Source organism: Manacus candei, unplaced genomic scaffold (assembly GCF_025592945.1).
Source record: "Manacus candei isolate 608988 ecotype Guabito, Panama unplaced genomic scaffold, ASM2559294v1 h1tg000071l, whole genome shotgun sequence".
Classification (NCBI taxonomy): domain Eukaryota; kingdom Metazoa; phylum Chordata; class Aves; order Passeriformes; family Pipridae; genus Manacus; species Manacus candei.
Window position 1 is genome coordinate 997,200 of NW_026138119.1, and position 21,591 is coordinate 1,018,790.

Sequence of the window (21,591 nt, forward strand, 5' to 3'; positions counted from 1 at the left end):
CAGTAGCTTAAGAGCAAATATTTAAAGTTTTGTCATGTGCCAGTGTTTAAGTGTTATCAGAAACGAATGAATTTGCTGAGGGGCTTTAGAGGTCTTCATGGAACCTGAAGGATTCTGTCAGCACTTGATTTGGATCTCTGGCCAACTCACTGTAGCCCCCAAGAGCCCCCCTGAGGGCAATAGTTCCAGCCCAGGTGCTCTCTCTGGATGTGGACACTGATGAGGGCAGGTAAGCTCAGAACACTGAGCTCCAAGAGTGGCATCTCTGAACTCCCAGGGCATCCCTGGCCTCACAGTTCCACACTTCCACCTGCAAAGCACAGCAAGGGTTAAATGCTCTGATTTTGTCCCCTAAGGAGTTCTTTGGGACTCAAGATGGGGTTGCAGTTCCAAAGGCCTTTTTTGGTTCTGCTGTGAGGGAGAGTTCCGCGGTGCTGCTGGAGCGTGAGGGCTCAGCACTCATGGTTTGTGTTAGTGCGGCCAACGCATTCGAACGTGAAAAATTCCCTACCCATCAGGGAGTTCCTAGATGGGATCCAGATTCTGCCTGGGGAAAAGATCTTAATTCTGCTCACTCAATGAAGGATTTTTAAGCCTCAAGCAAGTTTTGTCGAGAGAGGCCTAATTGCCTGTGGTTCAGGGAATTTTCCCTACATGGCGGCATAGTGAGGAGTGGCAGCTCCATGATGTCACCAGGGCTGTGCCAGGGCTTTGTTGGGAGCTCGGGGTGAGATGGGACGTGTCTGGCAGCGAAGGGGACCTGGCCTGGCACAGTCCTGGGCCTAGGCTGCCAGAGCGTGCCGTAGGACAGCGTGCTGCGTGTGGGAACTGGCTCCTTGGCTCATGCAGTATTCCCAGGAAAGCAGGCAGGGTTACAAATGGCTTTGTGTTACCATCTCTGTGTATCCTGCTGTGGCCAGCCCTGAGCTGCTCCAGGAGAAGCACAAGCTGCTGGCCCAGCTCATGTGGCCCCCCAGAATCAGGAGCACACCCCTGTGAGGATCCCCGATCTCACATTTCTGCCCCAGGAGCCTGATGCCCAAAGGAGACAGGAGAGAGGCTGGTCCCCTGTGCTGGGAATGGGGCAGGCTGGGGCAGGTGGCTTCTGCCAGATCATGCTCGGCTGCGTTTGGGCTTCTCTTTGGAGAGGTGTGTGCCCTGTGCTGCTCTGGCAGCCAGGTGGCTCTGCCACCATTCCCGACATGGCAAAGCAAACACAGCACGAACTGTGCACTGTGCACCTCAGAGTCCGGTGACAGTCAGGGTGTGCTCCAGGTGTCACCTTCCACCCCAGCCATGGGAGCAGCCGTGCTGCCGAGAGAATCTGCTGTCTCCAGGATCCAGTCGCAGTACAGATCACTGAGTGCCAACCAGTAACGGGGGGGAGGGACAAAAATGGAGAAGAACCTCCAACTAATTAGCAGGCACTGAAAATCCCCGAGCCATCCCGTGCTGAAGTGGGAACCACTATGGGAGAACAGCTCAGGCTTTGTGCACAGCCCACAGCAGCCATTTGAGGAGGTGAGCAGGTTCTGGCACTAAATCCTGGGGCTGAATTACTCCATCCACCCGTAGCCAGATGGCAAAACCAACCAGTCCGGCCCTTCCATCAGAAGGGCCCTGTGCTGTTACGGGACACATCCCACAGACAAGAGCCCTTTAAGTGACCGGGAACAACACACTGATTGAGTGGACACGCAGGTGAAGTGATGAGCTCCCTCCAGGGCACAGGTGAAGACACTTGTTCCTGCTGTGAGTGCAAGGCAGAGCCTGTCCTGGCCGTGTTTCCAGTGGTCTGGTTCCCACTTTACCAGCCAGCCCCAGAGGATGGCTGTGCTGCCCCAGCTCCCTGGCAGAAGCTGCTGCTGTCGGGGCTGAGCGTAGGCTCTTCAGCCTTGCTGGTCCCCAAAGTGAGGAGTGCCCAGTGGCAGAACCCCCAGCAAAGGGCCACACGCTCCCAGAACACCCCAGTGCTGTGCTGGCTCTGAGGGGACCACACAGCATCACCCCTGTGTCACTGCTGGCAGTGTGGCCCCTCTGGCAGGGTGCTGGGGGGTGTAGGGTGGGTTTCCTGAAGCCCTGTCCCGGGGGACCCCCTGCTCCCCAGCGCTGACCCCGCACAGCTGCCGGCGCCGGCCCTGGGTTTAGCACCAGTGTTTGCAGAGCGCCGGGGCCTCGGAGGCTCACACTGTTTATTTGTTCCTCGTAACTGAAGATGTCCCTCAGCCCTGGAGCAGCTTCCTGGGAAAAGCCATTCTTCAGCAAATAAATAATTTCCCGGGCGGGGAGGAGGACGGAGGCGCAGCTGCTGGCTGGCTGCGGGGCATGGCCCGGGGCTGGTGCCGCTGGAGGGGAGCCCTGGCCCTGTGCCCTGGAACACGTTCAGCGGCACCAGATGTTCCTGCCCGGCACAGCAGGCACAGCCCCGAGTGGATGGTGTCCGTGGGAGCTGGCAGCTCCCGCTCCTGGACCCCGTTCTGCAGCCGGGGCAGGGGCTGAGGGAATGGGGGACCTGCAGAGGGAGATTCAAGTCATGGAATCAGAGTCATTTAGGTTGGAAAAGACCCTCAAGACTGTTCAACCATAAACTTAGCATTGCTGAGGGAAGCTCGGGCCCCACCTCCTTTGGCTGGTGTTTGCTGCGATGGACACAAACCCCAGCTCTTCTACTGCTCCTGGCATTGCTCCTGTCACTGCTCCTGTCACCTCCCTCTGCTGGGATAGCCCTGAGCTACTGTCCTGAGTGCTCCCACTGTCCTGAGTGCTCCCACGGGGGGTGACCCCATTTCTGCATGCAGCAGGATGTGTGGAGACGGGATATGGAGACACAAGGTGCTGTGCAGTGCAGGGAGCTTGGGAGCAACCACCCTGGGCACGCCCTGGTGCCCTTGGCCATGCCCTACCGTGCTGCCCACTGCCCTCCACGTGCCAGGAAGAGCTGGCCCTGCACGGCTGCGTGTGAGCAGCGTCTGGCACATCTGGTGACCACAAGCCCCACGTTGTGAGCGCCCAGCCCGGTGGGGAAATGCCGCGTCCCGCCGGCGGCGCAGATGGCCCAGGTCTGCCTGGGGCAGCCGCCCGCGCCCGGCCCTGAATGCCCGTTTTGTTGGCCAGGCTGGAGCAGGACTAGCCCCCACACTGCCCTGGCCCTGCTGCTCCATGAATACAGGCAGTGTCTGGACGCAAGTGCTGCACTTCAGGGCCCTGCACCCGCTGTCCCGGGGGCTCCCAGGCAAAGGTGACCCTGGGGCTCCCTGGGACAGGGGCTGATGTGTGCTGGGGCTCCTGGCCCCCAGCCAGCCCAGCTGTGCATCTGCAGGGAGATGAAGAAAGCCCCTGCGTCGGGCTGAGCAGAACCTGGGCACGAGAGTGGCCTGCGGGCAGCCCTCTCCTCCTGCCTTGCTGTGCCCTGGGTGCTGCTGGGGAAGGGGTGTTTGCAGGTGCCCCCTGCCACCCCGAGGGGCTGCCATGCCAGGGGCTGGGGTGCTTTGGAGCTGGCAGCAGCAAGCCTGGGAACAGATTTCTGTTTCCACTGGTGAGTGAGTCAGCGGCAGCACTGCCAAGGCCCGTGGGTCCCCTCCCTTCCCTCCGGCCACTGCCACCACCCACCACCCGCTGCCCAGCCCTTTCCCACAGCTGCCCAGGGTTGTCAGCCTTGGCACCTGTGGCTCCATGTCACCTCACATCCCTGCATCACCCTGCAGCTCTCCAGACACTGAGCAGGGCCCCTGGTGGCACCAGTGATGTGGCACATGTCCCAGTACAGGCGGCCAATGGGTGGGGGCACAGCATGAGGGCTGTGGCACTGGGACTGAGCCTCCTGCTCCCCATGGAGGACCTGGGGACTGCTGGGCTCTGCCAAGAGGCTGCTGGTGTGGCTGGGCACCACGTCCCAGGCACAGCTCTCTGCTGAGCCCCTGGTCCTAGGCCTGACTGTGCCTGGATAGCTGTGGGATCCTGCAGCTCCTGGGGTGGGACAAGGACTCAAGTTTTGGTGCACCCCCAGTGGGTGCCAACAGGCTGCAGCCATGGACAGGCTCTGGCCAGGATGTCCCTGGCACTGTGCCCTGCTCACTGTACATCCTGCTCACCCAAAGACTGGCCACCCCTGGCTCACCTCAGCCCCGAGGCAGTTCTGTGCTGGGGCACCATGGGGAGAGCAGGACGCCAGCCTGGGCAGCGGGGCCAGGAATGAGGCAAAACCACCACAAACAAACCAGCCCAGCCAGTAACTGAGAAGGAGGCGGGGGGGGGGATCAGGGCTCACTGCCTGGCTGCACCGAGGGCAGCCGTGCCCGCGGGAGGGGATTTTGGGGCTGAGGGCTGCGGCACCAGAGCCACCTGCCCAGACGGCCTCGGCTGCCCTTCCCAGGCGCCACATTGCTGTCACGGGGCCCTTGGGCACCACAGCCCCCCAACATCCCTGTCTCAAGCTTCATTTGCTGCTTGCTGCTGAACTGAGAGATTTTAATCTTTTAATCACGTTATGAGCCGAGGTGGTGCCGGCCACGCACAGGAGGAATGTCTGGAAGTCAGCAGCGCCCGTCGCGGTGGGAGCCCATCCTGCCCCCACCCACATGTCCCCACCGTGTACTGCTTGGGGACCCCCATGCTCCCCAGCCTGCCTTGTCCTGCCTGAGACTGCAACTTGCACCAGGAAAAGGCCCCGGGACCAGAGACCAGGACCAGGCATCGGGGACGGGTGCCAGGACAAGGATCAGCTCGCAAAGGGCTGCTGGGGCTGAAGCTCCCCGCGGCAGCCCAAACGACCCAACACAAGGTAGTCCTCTGACCATGCAGGTTTCATTCCCCCTTCCCATGTTTTCTGACCGAGGGGAGCAGAGGGGCGACCGCAGCCCAGCCCTGCGCAGCACGGAGCCACGGCAGCCCCTGCGGAAGAACAACAAAGCCCTGGAATTAGAGATGTGCTGGGAGTTTACTTTACCGCAAAAAAATGTCAGAAATCCGTATTGTTTGGACAGGGATTTGCTGGGGATCGCTAGATAAAAGCCTGGCAGGGACCCAGCCCGGGGGGAAAAGTCGGCCGGTTCCTTTCTGTGGCGAGGACTCGCGGCCAAGCGAGGGGAGCAGCGCAGCGCTGGTGCGGGGTCCGGGCCGAGGCAGGGCGGGGGCTGCTGGGGCCGCCGTGAGCCAGAGCAGCACCTGGGAGCAGCGTGGGTCCAGGGAAGGGGGTGCCAGGCTGCCCACGCCTGGCACCGGCTTCAGGTCTTTGCAGGGGAAAACATTTCCTCCTCCTGGGACACCGCCTGGCTCCGCGGCACCGAGAGCCCGGGCGCAGCCCCACGGCCCCACCGCGTGCGGGGCTCGGCGGGGCCCAGGGCAGGCTGCCCCCGCACGCACGGACGGGGGCGGGAGGGCGCCGGGCGCGGGGGCTGCTCTCACCCCGAGCCCCCCGGCAGCGCCGCGCTTGCCAAGTTCTGCAGCAGCGCCGGGGCAGCTGCTCCCGCCGTGCCCACGCTCAGCTGCTCCGCTCTCCAGCAGCGGGGCTCGGCTCCCGGCGGCTCTCGGGCTGCAGCTCAGGCTGGGCGATGCCAAATCCCCTTTACCCCAGGACACAGCAGCGTTTGCTGCCCCGGGTCTGGTCTGAGACCTGCCTGCCACTGTGCTGCCGTGGCATCGTGCCGGTGCTGCCGGGGGGATGTGGGGTGTCCCTCTGGGATCGGCGTGGGGAGCTGTGCCTGCCAGGAGTGCAGTGAACAGCAGCCACAGGTGACAGCAACCCCTGGGCACTCCTGGCCGTGGGACAGGACAGCGAGGGACAGGGATGGCGAGGGACAGGGACAGTGAGGGATGGGGCTGGCGAGCGCCTGCCCTGCCCGCTCCTCCCTGCCCAGCCTGAGGACAAACGAAAGCACATGCAGCCCACTTTCACATGTTATGTTTTAATACTGTTCACGTCTAAAATGACCAAAACCAAGCCAAGCGCCCGCAGCCCCTTGCCCTGCCTCACCTGGAGAGCGAGAGGGCCACGGGCTCCCCTTCCCAGGGCTCGCTGCAGGCAGGTGTGCAGGCAGGACACCCCAGTGCTGTGGGCTGGCTCCTCTGCACCCGCTGCCTGAAGGGGCCTCATACAGCTCCAGTGAATGCGTTTAAATAACAAGCTAATGAGCGGCAAAAGCAAGGGCATCTTAACCACATTTCCTAAAATAGCAACCGGCACCTGTTGCTCGTGCCTGGCAGCCAGGGGCCCTGCCCGCCTCGTGGGGCCGGGTGCAGGCCAGGGCACAGGGCTGTTGCCGCTGGCAGCTGCGGTGCCGGCACGCGGGGTCCCGGTGGGTGTGCGGGGAGGGGGCTCGGCTGGGGGCAGTGCAGTGGGTGCTCAGTGCAGTGGTATGGGGTGGATGCTGCCATGGTGCCAGTGGTGCTGGAGGGATGTGGGGCTGGGCTTCTCTCTGTTCCCCAGGAAGGCAATGCCAGCTGAGCTGCCGTAGTCCCAGGGGCCACGTTGTCGTGGGGGTGTCTGCTGGGGGCTGTGCACTCCCTGCCCCGCAGTGCAGTGGGCATGGGGCAGCTGATGGGCACAGAGGATGGGGAGGGGGTTGGGGTGGAAGCCGGGCTGTTGCCACAGCCCTGGTCCAGCTGGGGTCGGGGTGCCAGGCCCAGGCTGCGTCAGGGTGCCCCAGCCAGGCACAGCAGAGGGTGGGTGCAGGAGGGCAGATGGGAACCCCCGGGCGCTCAGACCACGAAGTGGAGCCCATATGTCATCTGATGGCCGTTGTCCCAGGCGTAGAGCACCTTCTCCTTGGGGTTGTAGTCGACCTGCGTGGTGAAGGAGTAGTGGTTGAGGAAGGGCAGTCGGAGCTCTGCCTCCGTGTTCGTGTGCGTGTCAAAGGCGTAGGAGATCTGCCCTTCCTTCTGGCTGTAGGTGTCTACAGCGTAGAGGATGCCGCAGATGATGAAGCAGTTCCCGTAGGTGTTGCGCTTCAGCCCCGTCTTCCAGGTGGTTTCCTTGCGCACCGAGAGGTCCCCGGGGTCGAGTCGGCTCAGCACGATCACCTCCTGCTGCGAGTAGTCGTAGTCCACAGAGGGGTAGATAACCCAGAGCCCGCTCTCATCCACAGCAAAGTCAATGTCTGAGTGGCCCCTCCACTTCCAGGGCGTTGTGTCCTCATACACCACGTCGTGGAGCAGCGCCCAGCCCGCCACGTACCGCTCCTTCAGGTCATACTTGATGATGTTCTTGGTGAAGGCACGGTTGTAGTAGAAGGCCCCCCGGTACACCACATGCCCGGTGCCAATCCAGTTGTAGGGCAGCTTGTAGAGGTTGCTCCAGCGGCCTGTGAGGGGGTGGGAGAGGCGCTGGGACCCGCTGCAGCACTGGGGTCCCATGCACAATGCCCCGAGTGTGCTGGCAGTGGCAGGGGACTTGTGTCCCCCTCACTGCCCTGTGGGTGCTCCCCAGGGCAGGTCCCCATGAGCTGCCCACCGCCCCAGGGCTGGCACAGCCAGTGTCACACAGCACTGGGCACTCACCCAGGAGGAGCTGAGGCCCCTGCACCCACTCGGCTGCTGACCCTCACCCTGCTTGAAGTTCTCGAGGCTCCTGAACTCCACCAGGCTGTTCCCATAGTAGTAGTTGGTGACATAGATACGGTCATCCTTGGCTGCCGGGTCCTTCATCCAGGCCCCCTCGTTGCGCCCGTAGCTGTGGTGCTCCATGGGAGGCTCCACCGACTCGATGGTGCCTTCACACTCCACCTCCTTCACTGGGTACCATGGAGGAGAAGGACGAGGGCTTATCCCTGCCCCAGGCAGCTGCCTCCTCTTCCTTCCCCATGGCATGGCTATTGCTGGCCTGGCCTGGCCACAGGCACTGGGACTGCCGGGCCGGGTGCCCCCTCCCAGCTGCCCCCCACTCACCCACCTCTGTTTGGTGTTTCGGGGTCCCCAGTGCTGTCATCCCCCTGCCCAAGGGGGCTGGGGGGACTGCGGGTGGTGCTGCGGGGGGCCGGGGCAGTGCTGGGCACAGCCGTGGTGTTGGGCACGGCGGTCTCTGTCTGCGCAACAGCTTGGGCTGGGGTCCCCTCAGCTGGGGGGGCTGGGGGGCCCCCCTCCTCCTGCTGCTCCGGCACAGCTGGCCCCCTTGCAGGGCTCTCTGTGGGGGGACAAGCTGGGAGTCAGTGCATTTGCAGGGGCAGCCCCAGGCCCTCTGCCTCGGTGGGAGGGTGCTCCCATGCCCCCCGCCTGTGCCCCACGCTGGACTCACCGCGGCTGCCGGCCGGCCCCTCCGCTGCTGCCGCCTGCCCCACCTTGTAGTATGTGATGCCTCGGACCACGGTCTGCTGGTGCGCCAGGGGCTTGGGCTTGGGTGTGGGCTGGGACCCTGCCCTGGCCTTGGTGTTCTCCTTTTTGGGCTTCTCAGGCTTCAGTGGCTTCTCCTTGGGCGCTCGGGGGGCTGCCTTGTCCCCCAGTGCCTTGCGGGTGCTGGGGTACCGCCCCGCCTCCTTCTCTCGGCTGCCTGCCGTGTCCTGGGGGGCACAGCCTGTCAGACCCCCTCCCCTCCCATCCCTCCACTTCCCTGCTGCCACCGAGCCAGGCAGTGGGCACAGGCACCAGCCCCTGGCTGCCAGGGGTGCACCTCTCACAAGCCTGGGGGAGCTCAGCTCTGCCTGGCAGCACCGGCTGTGCCTGTGCAGGGCCGGGCCCTGGGGTACCTGTGGCTCGGGGTACCTGTGCCTTGCTCTCGGGGACAGCAGCCGCGTCCTTCTGCAGCAGCTGGTAACCCAGGTTGGAGATCTCCTTCTTGATGCTGAGCATGATGTCGGAGTAGTTCTCGTAGCGTTTCATCTGGTTGGTGAGGTGCAGGACACTCTCCTTCATGAAGTCGTTCTCCCTGCTCAGGTTAGTCTTGATGGTCTGCAGGAGAGGAGAGGCTGGAACCACGGCACCCCCAGAAAGTCCTGAGCAGTTCAGCAGGGAGCACTGCAGGGATGGTGCTGCCAGAGCTCACCTCCTCCAGTGTGTTCATCTGGGCCACCACCTTGCTGATGTAGGAGTGCACCTTCATCAGGTCCATGCTGTACAGCGTTCCCTCCAGCAGGTCCACCATGGACTGCAGCTGCAGAGGAAGAGCAGGGATGGGCCACAGGGCAGGGCTGAGACATGGGGCAGGGGCACAGTGTGGAGGTGAGGCACAGGGCACAGGAGTGGGCACAGGGCAGGGCTGTGCAGTGTGGGGAGGGTGTGTCTGGCCCCCAGTCCCACCATGCCTCAGGTACCTTAAAGAGCTCAGGCGCCTGCTTCTTCAGCTTCTCCATCTTCCACTCGTTCTCACAGGGGTTCAGCGAGGAGGGGGGTGCAGTGCAGGAGCACTTGCAGTCGGCCCCCGAGCTCACCGTCTCCACCGTGTAGAAATCCTCCACGCGCGCGCTGCCGTTCCTGACGCGGCTGCAGGCGTCCTTGCTCAGCGGCCGCAGGATGCACTTGCAGCGGCAGTCGGAGCCCTCCGAGGTCATCCTGACCTGGTCCGTGTCACCCAGCGCCTGTGGGACTCGTGGTGAGCCTGGTGTCCCACCAGGGCACCGCTGACCCCAGCAAGCCATCACAGCCCTCCTCCTCTCTTTTGCCTGCCCAGAGTTCTCCCACCACCCCAGGGGCTCCTGGTTGTGCCCCAGTGAGCATGGGGCAGAGTCTGGCCCAGGGCACCGTGTCTCACCGCTCTGCACCCGGGCTGACAGTGACAAAGCCCAGGCAGCTGCTTGTCCCTATGGCCACCGGAGCGTTTTGTGGGCCAGGTAATCCAGGCCCACTTCTGTGGCTGTTTCCCAGCCTCCAGCAAGATCTGAGTGAGCAGGGACGGTGGTAAGACCCAGCAGTGCCTCTGTGCCCCCACGCCCACGGCCTCCAGCCCACACAGGGTTCGTTGTTCATGGTGACATTGCAGCCACCTCAGGGTGAGCTCGGCCCCTCCAGACTCCGGCAATGGCCCCAGGCACATGCTCAAGGACTCTGTTGTTTCCACACATGGCCCTGACTCACGCTATGAGCCAGAGTGCTTTTCAGCCGGTTTAGCCCAGTTCTCCCCTAGTCCCACTGCGCTCAGGAACAAGGGAGCCGAGCCCCCCGAGCCCCTCACCACTGGCTGTGCACCCTGGGGGATGCCTGGGCTGGCAGGAGCTGTGCTGGGTGCCCCGTGTGCAGGGATGTGCCTGCTCCAAGCACCCGGGAGGGTGGGACAACAGCGACAGGCAGTGCAGTGACCCTGGAGGGACAGGGCTCTGCCCACAGGGACTCTGACTCATCCTGGGAAACAGAATGGTGGCAGAGCTGGGAAACAAGTTGAGCTCTGGCTCCCGGTCCTCCCCAGACCACAGCAGAGCACAGTGCGGCGTGGGAAAGGGCAGAGGCCCACGGGGTCCATGTCCTGCCTGCAGGCAGCACCCATGGCCACACAGGCACCCTCCCTTCAGAGCTCGACTGGGATGACACGCTGGTGGCACCGGGGCAGCAGCTCTCCCTGAGCACTGCCTGTGCCTGCAGCACAGACCCCAGGCTCCCCATAGCCCACATGGGCCAGGGGCTTCCTTCTCTTCCTGAAGGGCTGCAAAACCTCATGCATTTTGCATTTCAAAAAACCCTCTTTCATTCAAAGGGAAACCAGGTCCCGCTGGCTGAAGGAAAACACTGAGGGGGGGGCAAAGGGCTGTAAATTGAGGAGGATCTAATCAAGCTCTCAGCAGGGAGCAGGGCAGGGACCCCCTCCCCAAACACCAAGTAGACAGGCTCGCACCTCTCCGGGCCCCCTGACCTCCCCATGGCCATGCTGGTGCTTGTGCAAACAGGCAGGAGGATTCACAGCCCGGCCACGAGCTGCCGGCCCCTCCTCACAGAGCCGGGCAGCTCCCAGGCCCGAGCTGGGCAGCTGTGCCGGCCATGAGCAATGTCTGTCCAGGACACTGAGCTGCATGAGGTCCTGGTGTGCACACACATCCCTGTGGGAACCCCACTCAAGGTCCCAGGGTGCCTCATGGGAGTCCCACTTCAATTCCTAGACGGGGTTCCCTATTCCCACCAACACCCAAGCACTGGTGAAGGTTCCACCACCGCAGCACAGCCCCACACCCAGGCACACACTGCAATCCCACCCACCCTCAGCACCTTCTGCAGGGCAGGGCTGCAGCTGCCTGGGCTGGCAGCTCTTTCCCAAAGGAGCAGGTGACTGTGGGCTGTGGGTCCCCTCCCACGGCCCTGGCACGCTGTGGTGGGAGGCACGAGTGGCACAGAGGCTCTGCATGTCCCACTGGGGTGAGGCACAAACAGGCGGGTGCCCAGAGCAACAAACGTGCCTGGAGCAGCCACAGCAGCTGTGACACTGCACGGTGAGGGGGTGTCCGGCACACAGAGCCTCCCCCATGGCAGGAAGGGCCAAGCCCTTCCCAGGGACCTCCCAGTTCCAGCCCTGTGTGTGCCTCACTGCTCCACAGCCGGGGCAGCTGCCCGCCTTCACGTGGGGCCGTAACACTAAACCTTGTTCTGCCTTTTACCAGCTCCTTAAACAGGAACCACATGTTCAATTTATACAGAAAAACTCATAAACAAGGAAATATTAAAAACCAGGCTCTGACGTGGGGAGCCTCTGCAAGGGTCACCTGCCGTGGGTGCCCTCTGTCAGCCTGTGCCTGGCTGTGCCCGGCTTGGCAGGGCACAGCCCACACCTGCCATACACATGGACACTGGACAGGTGGGTCTGGATGTGGAGGCACAAGGCAGCCTGTGCTGCACTGCCTGCTCTGGGTGGGAATCCAATGGCTCCCTGAGAAACCCGTGTGAGGGCTGCTACAGCCCCATGGAGGCTCTGGTGGTTCTTTCCCTGGATCCCCCTGCTCACTGCAGACCCCAGCCCAGGGTGCAGGAGGTGGGTGCCACCCATGCTCCAGAGTGGGTCCCAGATCCACAGGGGCTGGACAGCCATGGCTGGTGTGGGAGAGTGTCCCTGCACTTTGCTGAGGGTTTCCACACTCCCAGCTTTATGAGCTGGGTAATTTTCCCAGTTTCTGAAACCTCCTGCAAGAGCATCCATGTGAGCACTGAGTTTGTGACATTATTTGGAGAAAGCAGGACCTTTGACAATGACCCTTGGCCAGCTTTTAAGCTCTCCTTTGGCTGCTGCCAGAGGACTCGTCTGGGAGGAAAACACGCTGTGTTGATAAGCTGCTGCGCCGCACGCCTCTGGCACAGCTGCTGGAAGGCATGTCCCCGTCATGGGAGGGAAACCATGTCACCCTCCTCTTCCTCCTCCTCCCAGGCTTGGCACAAGGTGTCAAACACATCCTGCAGCCGAGGCAGAGCGGTGCTGGCAGGGCTGGGCCGTGGCTGATGGCAGCCAGGCCCCGGGTGCTGGCGCTGCTCGGGCGTCCCGTGTCGGTCACGGGGACATGGCCATGCCAAGCACTTGTGTGGCACACACATGCCCACTGAAGGGATCTCATCCAACGGCAAGAATGGAGAAAGCACAGCAGGCAGCACCTGCGGGTAGGGAGGCATGGAGGAGGCGACAGCACCGTGTGGGTCCGTGGGCTGCGGATCCCAGAGTCCTTCGGGCAGCATCACCCCTGGCACCCCGCCGGGAACCCAGTGCAGGGCATTCCAGGCTTTGGATATCTGTTCCCAGCCAAGCGCTGCTGACAACAGCTGTGCTATCGTCCTATTCCACCAAATGTCTTGGAAAATTCTGTATTTTTAACATTTTGGTGATCCTGGCAGTAGCTGCGCCCAGCACCATCCCTCTGGGCTGGATCCCGGTGTCCCTGCTCCGGCCCCCGAGGCCACTGACCCCGCGGGAGACAGGTTCCAGCTGGAACCGAGGGCTCCTGAACCCACGGGAGAGGCTGGCTCCCCCCGCTTCCCGCTCCCGCGCCTCACCCCCGCGGGGGAAGGCTTGTCCGGGCTATTCTCTCTGGCACGGAGTCGCTCATTGCAGCGCCCATCGCCGCAGCGCCGGGGCTTGGGCACCTCCCAACCCCGCGAGCGCGCCCCCCGCCCGGGCCATTCCCTGCGCCGAACCCGCACCGCGAGGGGAGCACCGGCACCCGCACCCGGCCCCTGCCGGGACCCCCGCCCGCTCCGCCCGGGACCCCCCGACCCGCCGGGCACCGCCGGGGACACCGGACCTGCCCCCGTCCGCTCCCAGCACCGCCGGGCAGGGCGCCCGGGACCCCCTGGCCGTGGTCGCCATCCCGGTCCCGACCCCCGTGGGTGCCGGTGCGGTCCGTCCTTACCGTGGCGGTGCCGCGCGCCGCGGCCAGCGCCGGGAGCAGGAGCGCGGGGAGCAGCAGCGCCCGCATGGCGAGAGCGGCGGCGACCGCCCGCACCGAGCGCCCGCTCCGCCCGGCCCGGCCCGGCCCGGCGGCGGGGAGGAGCCGCCCGTCCCGCCCGCCCGTCCGTCCGTCCCGCCCGCCCGTCCGTCCGTCCGTCCCGCCCCGTCCCGGCGGCGGCACCGGCCCCAGCAGCGGCGAGGGCGGCGCGTCCCCCCCGGGCGGAGCCGGCCGTGCCCGCCCCGGGACCGCCCGGGCTCTCATGTACCGGGGTGCCCGGTGCCCCCGGGCGAGCCGGGCCGGACCCTCGCTGGAGCTGCCCGGTTACCCTTTCCCGGTGCCCAGTGCCGGTTTCCACTCTCCCCATGCCGGGTGCCCGTTTCCCCTCTCCCCTCTCCCGGTGCCCGGTTTCCCCTCTCCCCGTGCCCGGTTTCCCCTCTCCCCGTGCCCGGTGCCGGTTTCCCCTCTCCCCGTGCCCCGTTTCCCCTCTCCCGGTACCCGGTTTCCCCTCTCCCCGTCCCCGTTTCCCCCCTCCCCGTGCCCGGTGCCGCGGGCAGTGCTCGGGGCTCGGCCGGCGGGTGCCCCCTGGCGCCGCGCCGGTCCCGGTGCAGGGTCGCGGGGGGCCGGGGCTCGGAGCCCGGGGCGGGGCCGGGCGCGCTCCCCGCGGGCGGCGCTCGGACTACGGCTCCCGTGGTGCCGCGGGGGGGCGGAGCGGGGCGGGCCGGCCCGGCCGAGCGCGGCGCGGCCCTGGCTGTCAGCAGCGCCCGGGCGGCCATGGGGCAGCGCGGCCGCCGGGGCCGCTGAGACCCGCCGCGCCCCGGCCCGGCCCGGCGCGGCCCCGGCGCCGCCATGGAGCTGGAGCCGCCCGCCGAGCTGCCGGAGCCCCGCGCCGCCAGCAAGGGGCCGCCCCGCACCGGTGAGTGGAGCGCGGGGGCTCGGGCGGGCCGGGGCGGGGGCGGCGGGGCCGGGGCTGAGCTGCACGAGGGGGTGCCGGGGGTCGGAGCGTCCCGGCGGCCGCAACTTTCCGCGGCCGCGGGGCACAACAAAGGGCCGCTGCCCGCCCTGCCCCGGGCCGGGCCGGGCCGGCGGGACCCGCTCGGAGCGCTGCGGGGCGGGCGCGGGGCACGCGGGGCTCGGGTCCCCTCGGACGCTGCGGCGAATTGAACTCGTTTCGCAAAAATCGCGTTTTCCCATCCGAACGCGCCGTGCCGCGGGGTGTGCGGGGCGCGGGGCCGCTGCCCGGTCGCTCCCGGCGGGTGTCCCGGTCCAGCCCGCGCGGTGTCCCGGTCCAGCCCCCGGGTGTGTTTCCCTCGCCCCTGTGAGCCGGTCCCGGCCCGGGGTTTATAGGCACCATTTGGGACCCTTTTACACTTCCCGTATGCAGATGCCGCATCTGCACTTGAATGTCCCTGCCAATTTTTATGGTTTACAATTGCATTTTACCATCTTAAGGTACTCGGGTTCTCTACAAAGGGTTTGCTCAGACAAAAGAGGCTTTTTATCAGGCAGCATCCTCGGTTTGAGAGATACAGGCGGCACCAAAACACACGCAGTGCGGGAACTGCAGAAACGGGCATTTCTGTAACCACCCTGGTGTGTAATTCTGAGTTGTGTCCCTGGAAACACTTTATTCCTCCTCGCTTAATTAGATGTCCACTTGGATGAAAGACACTTAATACCCTTAGATACTTTAATAACGCTTTTAATACTTTAATACATCCTTAATACTTTTTGAACTTTATGGCTTAATTTGTGAAGTGTTGTTGCTTTGGTGTCCCTAAGAGTCCAACAATATTAATACTGTCTGCATTTGCTATTTTTCTCGGTGGGATTTTGGGGGAATCTCTTTTGATTAATCAGATTAGTTCTAAGAGTTCCTTGCATGTCTCGTGTAGCTGTTTCATGTGACAGACGTACCTGTGGCTGCAGTTTAGTCTCTTGAATGGATAATATGACAACCTTTTACTACTTTGCCTTCAAAAATGTGAAATACTGGCGCAGTGTTGAGACATTGCTTGACCTTCAGTCTTTCTAAAGCCTTGGGCGGCCAGGGGAGGAGCAGAAAAGACTGGGTTGTTAATTCATGGGCTTATAAAATACCTGCAAATGGTAATGACAAATGAAGATTCTTAACATTTCCTCTTTCTAAGGAAAATTACTGGCCCTTCTGATACCTCTAGCATCTTAGTGAAAGCAGTTAAAATTGTATGATGCAAATACAGGTACACAGGACAGAGATGTAAAAGTCGGATTGTATTCTTGGTGGCTATGTTAAAATCATTAATGAACTTAAGCTCTGCACGTGGCTTCTGTGTTAACCCAGAGTAAACTGCTGCAAGTTTATTGGTGTCTTCAGTGAGAGAAGCCTCGGGATAACTTTCAAATGACGTGGGTTTATTTCAGCAGTTACGGGCAATTGCAGCCTCGTTATTTGAGGGGGCACTTGACGTTCTCAGAATATAAGATGATGGTTTTTCCCTTGCCAATTTGAGTACCTCCCCTCCCATGTAAGAAACGTATTTTGTCATTGAGCAAATTAATGGCAACGAGCAAAACCAATTTTTTTAAAGTAATTACATTAAGGTGTTCATTTTTCCTGCAGTAGTAGCAATTATTTCTCAACAGGGTCTCATTTAAGAGCAGATTCCCTATAGCTTCAGTTGGCACGTTTTTCCTCTGTGAGTGAAACGTGATGGCTTTTACACAGTTTTAGTTATTTTTTTTGTTTTAGCTAAAACAGGGATAAGGCAGGTTATCTAGAATTAAGGTAACTTTAGATACTTTGTTGTGTGGTGTGGTCACAGAAGACAGATTTATCAGGAAACAACTTGAATTTTGTGTTCCTTTAAAATTATCAGAGTTTCAGATAGGCAGATTACTGATCTGGATGAACTTCATACCAGAGAGAAGGGGAAGGTTGTCAGAGCACAAAGAATGAAAGGTTTTCAAAGAAAAACCCCTTTGCCTGCATCCCTTCCGTTTTCCACAGCGCTCCCAAACTTTACTGGCACAACACTGACATTTTTAGTGGTTCTTTAGGCTTGGTTGCTTTGCATCTGATGAGATAAGCCTTTGCTTAACAAAGACTATTTCATTGATATAGTTGGGTCTTGCTATAAACATTTCTTTGAAGATTTAGGAAGAAAAACAAATGGAGTTGTCGGATGGCAATGCTGCTGAAGTCAAATGTCTCTGAATAAACAAGAAGCTACAGTGTTATTTCAGCTCAGCGTTAGCTTGTTGAATGTGGATAGCTCTTGCTATTGTAAATAATAATAATGGAAAATAATAAATTGAATTTTGAACTCGGGTCTGTGATGGGAAATGAAAGACTCGTGGTTTAGGAAGAACTTAATTCCTTTGTTTGATTTGATGGTAAGATGGAAAAATACCTCTTGGTGTAAAGTTGGAATTTAGTATTGATGTCTTCTGTAGATCATTAATCAGGAAGATGGGTTTATGCATGCCTTTTTGTGCTGAGCCCAGGACTGTGCTGGATGCTGAGCAGATGCAGTGTGTGATGTGACACTGCAGCAACAGGATTTTTTCCCTGCTTTGCTATAAAACATTATAAAGATGCTGTGTTACAGAAAATGAGGGAACTTTCTCATCTAGGAGGCTATTTCGTGATTGTTGGGAAGCAATAGCTGTCTTTCTGCCCTGCCTCTGGCAAATCCTTTGTGGCATCTCTTTTTTTGGTGGGGAAAACGTGCCAGTGGTTTTATTGAATTACCGTTCAGCTCCTATGTGGTAGAGCTTAGAACAGATGCATTTACACCAGCATTCTGTGAGAATGGGAGCACAGTTTATCCTGTTGATAAACTGCCTATTTAAATAAAGCCTTCAGCAGTGTAATCTGGTAATTCTAATTAAGTCATTTACATAGAGAATTGGCCCAGGGTTTCATCAGATGGCTGCTGGGGAGCTGAAATGCATTCTTCCCCTCCAGCTGTATTAAACCAGCCTTTTGATCCTGTCCTTTTTTTAGCCTTTAAGCCAGAGTGGTTATCACTGTGCAGAGTTAATTGAGAAAGGGAAGTTGGGGGACAAGGGGACCCTTCGAGGTTTAGCTTTGGTCTTAATTATTACAGTTCTAATTACATAATTAGAAGACTTACAGATTTTATATGTTGATAAAAATGATTCTGTACAGGTTTTGTTAGAAAGAGGAAATGCACCACAGAGAGGCTTCAGTGAAGTTCTTTATTGGTAAATGATTGCCCATAACTTATCTTGAAAGCAGTATATGCCTGGAGTATCTGAGTTCTCCTCCAGTGCTTCGATAAGGAGGTTTCATTTACTCAGGGTGGACCCCACGTCCTTCAGAGAGCACAAGTTACATGTCTGCCTCCCGTTGCTTAACCATCCCAGCTATGGGCTTGTAGGGGTGGGGAAATTTAAACTTAGAGAAATGGCTGGTCAGTGTGAAAGATTAATTTTTTTTAAACCCGTTTTCCCTTCACGAACACATCAGGAAAAAAAAAAAAAACAAAACAGGAAAAATTTATCACGGCTCTCGTGCCAGGCTGACTGCAAACTGCTGTGATGTCCTTGTCTGGAAATACCTCTCAGCTGAAACGTGATAGAAACCTTAAATAGTTTTTATGGAAACATAATCTGGAACTGTGAAGTCCTGGGGACTAAATCTCAAAATTCTCTTGTTGGGTAAAACCCCCCAGCTCTGAGAAGCCCAGGGTTTACCTGTGGGAATTGCTTTGGAGCCCTCAGATCCTGAAGCCAAGTGATTAAATGATGGCTGTTGTGGCTGTAGTAAAAATCTGTAAAAGAACTTTGAGTCTCTGAAAGTTCTGCCAAACACCAGCTTGTCCTCCAAAAATCTCTTCATTCACTCTTACAGCTGTAGTTCTATGTTTTTTGGCAATACTTAGAAGGAATTATTCCTAAGTATATTGTTGCTTCAGATGTCTTGTGTGTGCTCTTGCCAGGAGACTCCACATCCTCTGCCTGTTTTATCAACAGCAGTAAGGAAATGCCCTTTCTGTGGGTCACAAGCAAATTTTTTTACCTGCAAATTTACCTTACTTGTGGTGTTTTACAAAATTGAAGGAAACTGAGGAAAGATGCCAGTGTTGGGTACCAGTTTGCTGCTGCCAGTTTGCAGTAGCAAGCTCAGGGTGTGGCTGCTCATTGCCTCCTGTTTTGCTGCTTTGTGAAGCTTTTCTTTGCCCAGTGCTGTTCTCCTGCTTACCTGGTACGTGCTGACTGAGTCCATCACCTTAACACTTGAGTTGACCTTTAGTATTTCACTCGGATTTACACGGGGCCTCTGCTCAGTGAACTGTCCCTATCACAGGGTGATATCCATAAAAATGACACTTCCTAGTCTTGAAAAAAATCCCCAGGCCCATTGGAGACATGTGAAAAGGACACCCAGCAGGAAGAGAGGCCCATGGCCTGAAATATTCATCAATCATTTTCCTGGCACCAGGAAACCAATCAACTCTTCTAAGGGGGAGAGCGTAATCAATCACACAATGTGGGGAACAGGCACTGCCAGAAATGTCCCCCGTGCACAGAAGGAAAGGGTTCTGTTCGTCCTTACTCACAAGTGGGAACTTACACCCTCAGTGGAAGGGACTCGTCCTCTGGAAGAGGCAAACTGGGCAGACAACAGCTCACGTTGTATTGGCAGCTCCAGCCTGCACGGAAGATTTTGTTTCCAGTAATGCTGAGCTGGTTTGTTTTGAGATACTTTTTCTTTACCTTTCTGTAGCAGGTGAAGGGTTTGTTTCCTGTTCCCAAACCTCTGTGTTCTGATGTGGCAGGTCCAGCTGCAGCATGTTTTTATCTAGAGGATCAGAATTTTAAAATTTTACTTTTTCTTCATGAAACAACATAAGTTGGAAACAGCTTCTCTTGCAAACTGGAGCTGGGAAAGAATTGCACCTCTGGGTGTTTGGCCTCTTTTTTCATCTTTGAGTTATGCTAAAAAATATATGTATAGATACATATAGATATATATATATAGATATATAGGTTACCCAATAATAAGTAAACAGTAGTTGTCAATATCTGTGGAATATTTATTGTGAACAGGGGTTATTTGAATTCAAATAATAATCTGAAATTCGAATACATTGAAATTCAAATAATTTGAATTCAAATAAGAAATACTAGAAAATAATCTAGCAAGATTCTATAAATTGGAACAAGAGAGTTGTTTGTAGCTTTGTTTTTTTCTAGGGAAACCTCTACAAAAATTGCTGCATAAGAAATGCCACAATTATGGCAAAATAAATGGCAGTGCCACAGCCTTTCTCATCTTGTTTAGTCCACGAGGCAGCAGATCACACTGGGGTGATTTTTTCTGAGATGTTTCAGGTGTGGCTGGGTGGGGGTGCAGGGGGTGCTGGGTCACCAGCCCTACCCACCACTGCCCAAGCAGAACGTGGCCATCTGTGGAGCACCAGTGGGGAGCAGCTTGAAAAGAAAGAATAGATTTCCCTTAGCAATGTGTGTAACAATTATTTTGGAATTGTAAAACTTGTAATCATACGTCTTAAAACCTGAGATTAAAAGAGGCAGCATTTGTGTTTGCTGCCTTTTCATGAAAATCAGCAAAACATGAAGTCCTGTATTATTTTTTTAAGTTAGATTAAATGTGAATTAAGATTTCAGATTGCTCTTCAGAGCAGCAGTATATACTAAATTCAATCCAGATTGAATTTCCCCTTGAAAAGATTAGGAGCCTCCTCTTTAAAAATGCAGATATTTTTCCTCTATTTAAGGTGATTTCCCAGTATAAGTGGAGACAAATATCCACAAATATCCAAGTGCTAGGAATGGTGCTTCTGTCCTGATGAACATTTTCTGTCAAACAGTTTCTGATGTGCTTTTTAAGACGCTTAGATGTGTTACCAGAATTAAAAGCTACTACGAGATGTGGTGTCCTGCAAAATGAGATTATAGCAGTAGGCAGATGTGGCTGGAATGAGCCCTGAAGAGAAAGGGAAGTGTTTCTGGAATTGCAAGCAGCAGGAGCTAATACGGTTTGCAAACATGGGAGACAGGAGGCAGAGAGGTAGGTGGGGAGAAAGAATCCAATTTCCCTTGATTCCTGCCCGTTTGTAATCCCTGTCCCTGGGAGGCCAAATGCTTAATGTAAGTAAGCCTTTCACTCCAACAAAACCCGGGATCCTGGTGTTGGTGGGGCTGAGGGAAGTGCTGGGTGAGGCCGTGGGTCTCTGGCTTTCACGAGCAGGACACTGGAACCAGTAATGTAACGAAACCTGGAGTCTGAAGGACTGGTCAGGTATTGCAGCCATTGGCATGAGCCACAACCACTTCCAGGGGGCCTGTGGGAAATGAAGACCTCCCAAAAATGGGAGAGTAACACCCACCACTGTTCCCACACTGACTCTCTGAGTGTTCACCGTGTGCCTTGGTCCTTGTACGACGTGCAGGGAGAGCCATGGCTCTGGGGATTGATTTACAGTGCAGAGGATTTCATATTCTAACACGTCCCTCCCGTGTGCTGAACCACAGGGCTCGCAGGTTTAAATCCCAAATGCCAGCAGTGGGTTTGATGTGACAGTGAGCATGTGCTGCCACTGCCCATCCTGTGCCGTAGCTGAACATGGCAGGAGCACATTGCACCAGGCAGCTGGGAAGCTTTTCCCTCTAGTGCTGATTTAATGTTAGTTATACACCCAGTGGTTGATTTGGATGATGCAGTGCTTCTGTGTACATGTGGTAACAATGAGGAAGCTTGTTCCAATGTGCAGTGCTGGTACCTATTTTTCATATGCAAGGCTTCTGTCGTGATCCTCAGAGCACAGTTCACTCCCTAAGTCCTGCCCAGCCTCCTGATCCCAGGGCTGGTGCAGCCAGCCAGGTCCTGGCAGAGTGCAGCTCAAGTCCATTACAGTCAGGAGCTGTAATATTAGCTCCACTAATTAAAATTGGGAGATAAATGCTGTGAAATGAATTAACCTCGAGGTTAGGGCAAACAGCTGTTTTCAGACTGCTCACATGTCGGTGCTTCTCCGGGATCCCAGGGAGTCAGTGCCATTCCTGCACTGGCTGCGGGATCAAACGGGCACGTTACCTGTGCTGTGGGGAAAAGGTCCAGTCACAGGGGTGTTTCCAGTCTGGTGCACTGGTTGGGGTTTGGAACAACTCGCCCCTGGGAACACTGAGTAATTTGCAACATGATTTCTGGCATATTCTGTATTATCATAATGTGCCATTAACTATCAGTAGATGAATATTAATCTGGGTTGATATTAACTCTTAAAAAAATCATCTCTTGTATAATGTCAGAAAATTCTGTTTTTTTAATGAAGGTAACTCTAGT

The 21,591-nt window shown here is 57.7% G+C and overlaps 2 protein-coding genes across 3 annotated transcripts in view; one reads left to right on the forward strand and one right to left on the reverse strand.

The window, feature by feature from the left end:
- Positions 1-5,687: 5,687 nt before the first annotated feature.
- Positions 5,688-13,353, reverse strand: OLFML2A (olfactomedin like 2A). Of its 2 annotated transcripts, none has more exons than XM_051807534.1 (8): positions 13,239-13,353; positions 9,240-12,486; positions 8,972-9,079; positions 8,692-8,877; positions 8,228-8,489; positions 7,886-8,116; positions 7,542-7,727; positions 5,688-7,298 (listed from the first exon to the last, which is right to left on the reverse strand). In XM_051807534.1, the coding sequence occupies exons 2-8, from the start codon at positions 9,561-9,563 to the stop codon at positions 6,697-6,699; spliced, it is 1,899 nt and encodes a 632-aa protein (XP_051663494.1). In that variant the 5' UTR covers positions 9,564-12,486; positions 13,239-13,353; the 3' UTR covers positions 5,688-6,696. The 2 variants fall into 2 exon arrangements, with proteins under 2 accessions (XP_051663494.1, XP_051663493.1); XM_051807533.1 differs by having other exon boundaries at positions 9,240-9,503; positions 13,239-13,350.
- Positions 13,354-14,046: 693 nt separating this feature from the next.
- The window catches only part of NR6A1 (nuclear receptor subfamily 6 group A member 1), a 77,476-nt gene continuing 69,931 nt past the window's right edge, over positions 14,047-21,591 (forward strand). The window contains exon 1 of the mRNA XM_051807553.1: positions 14,047-14,190. Within this exon, the coding sequence (XP_051663513.1) occupies positions 14,124-14,190 (67 nt within the window). The 5' untranslated portion in view covers positions 14,047-14,123. The remainder of the gene's footprint in view (positions 14,191-21,591) is intronic.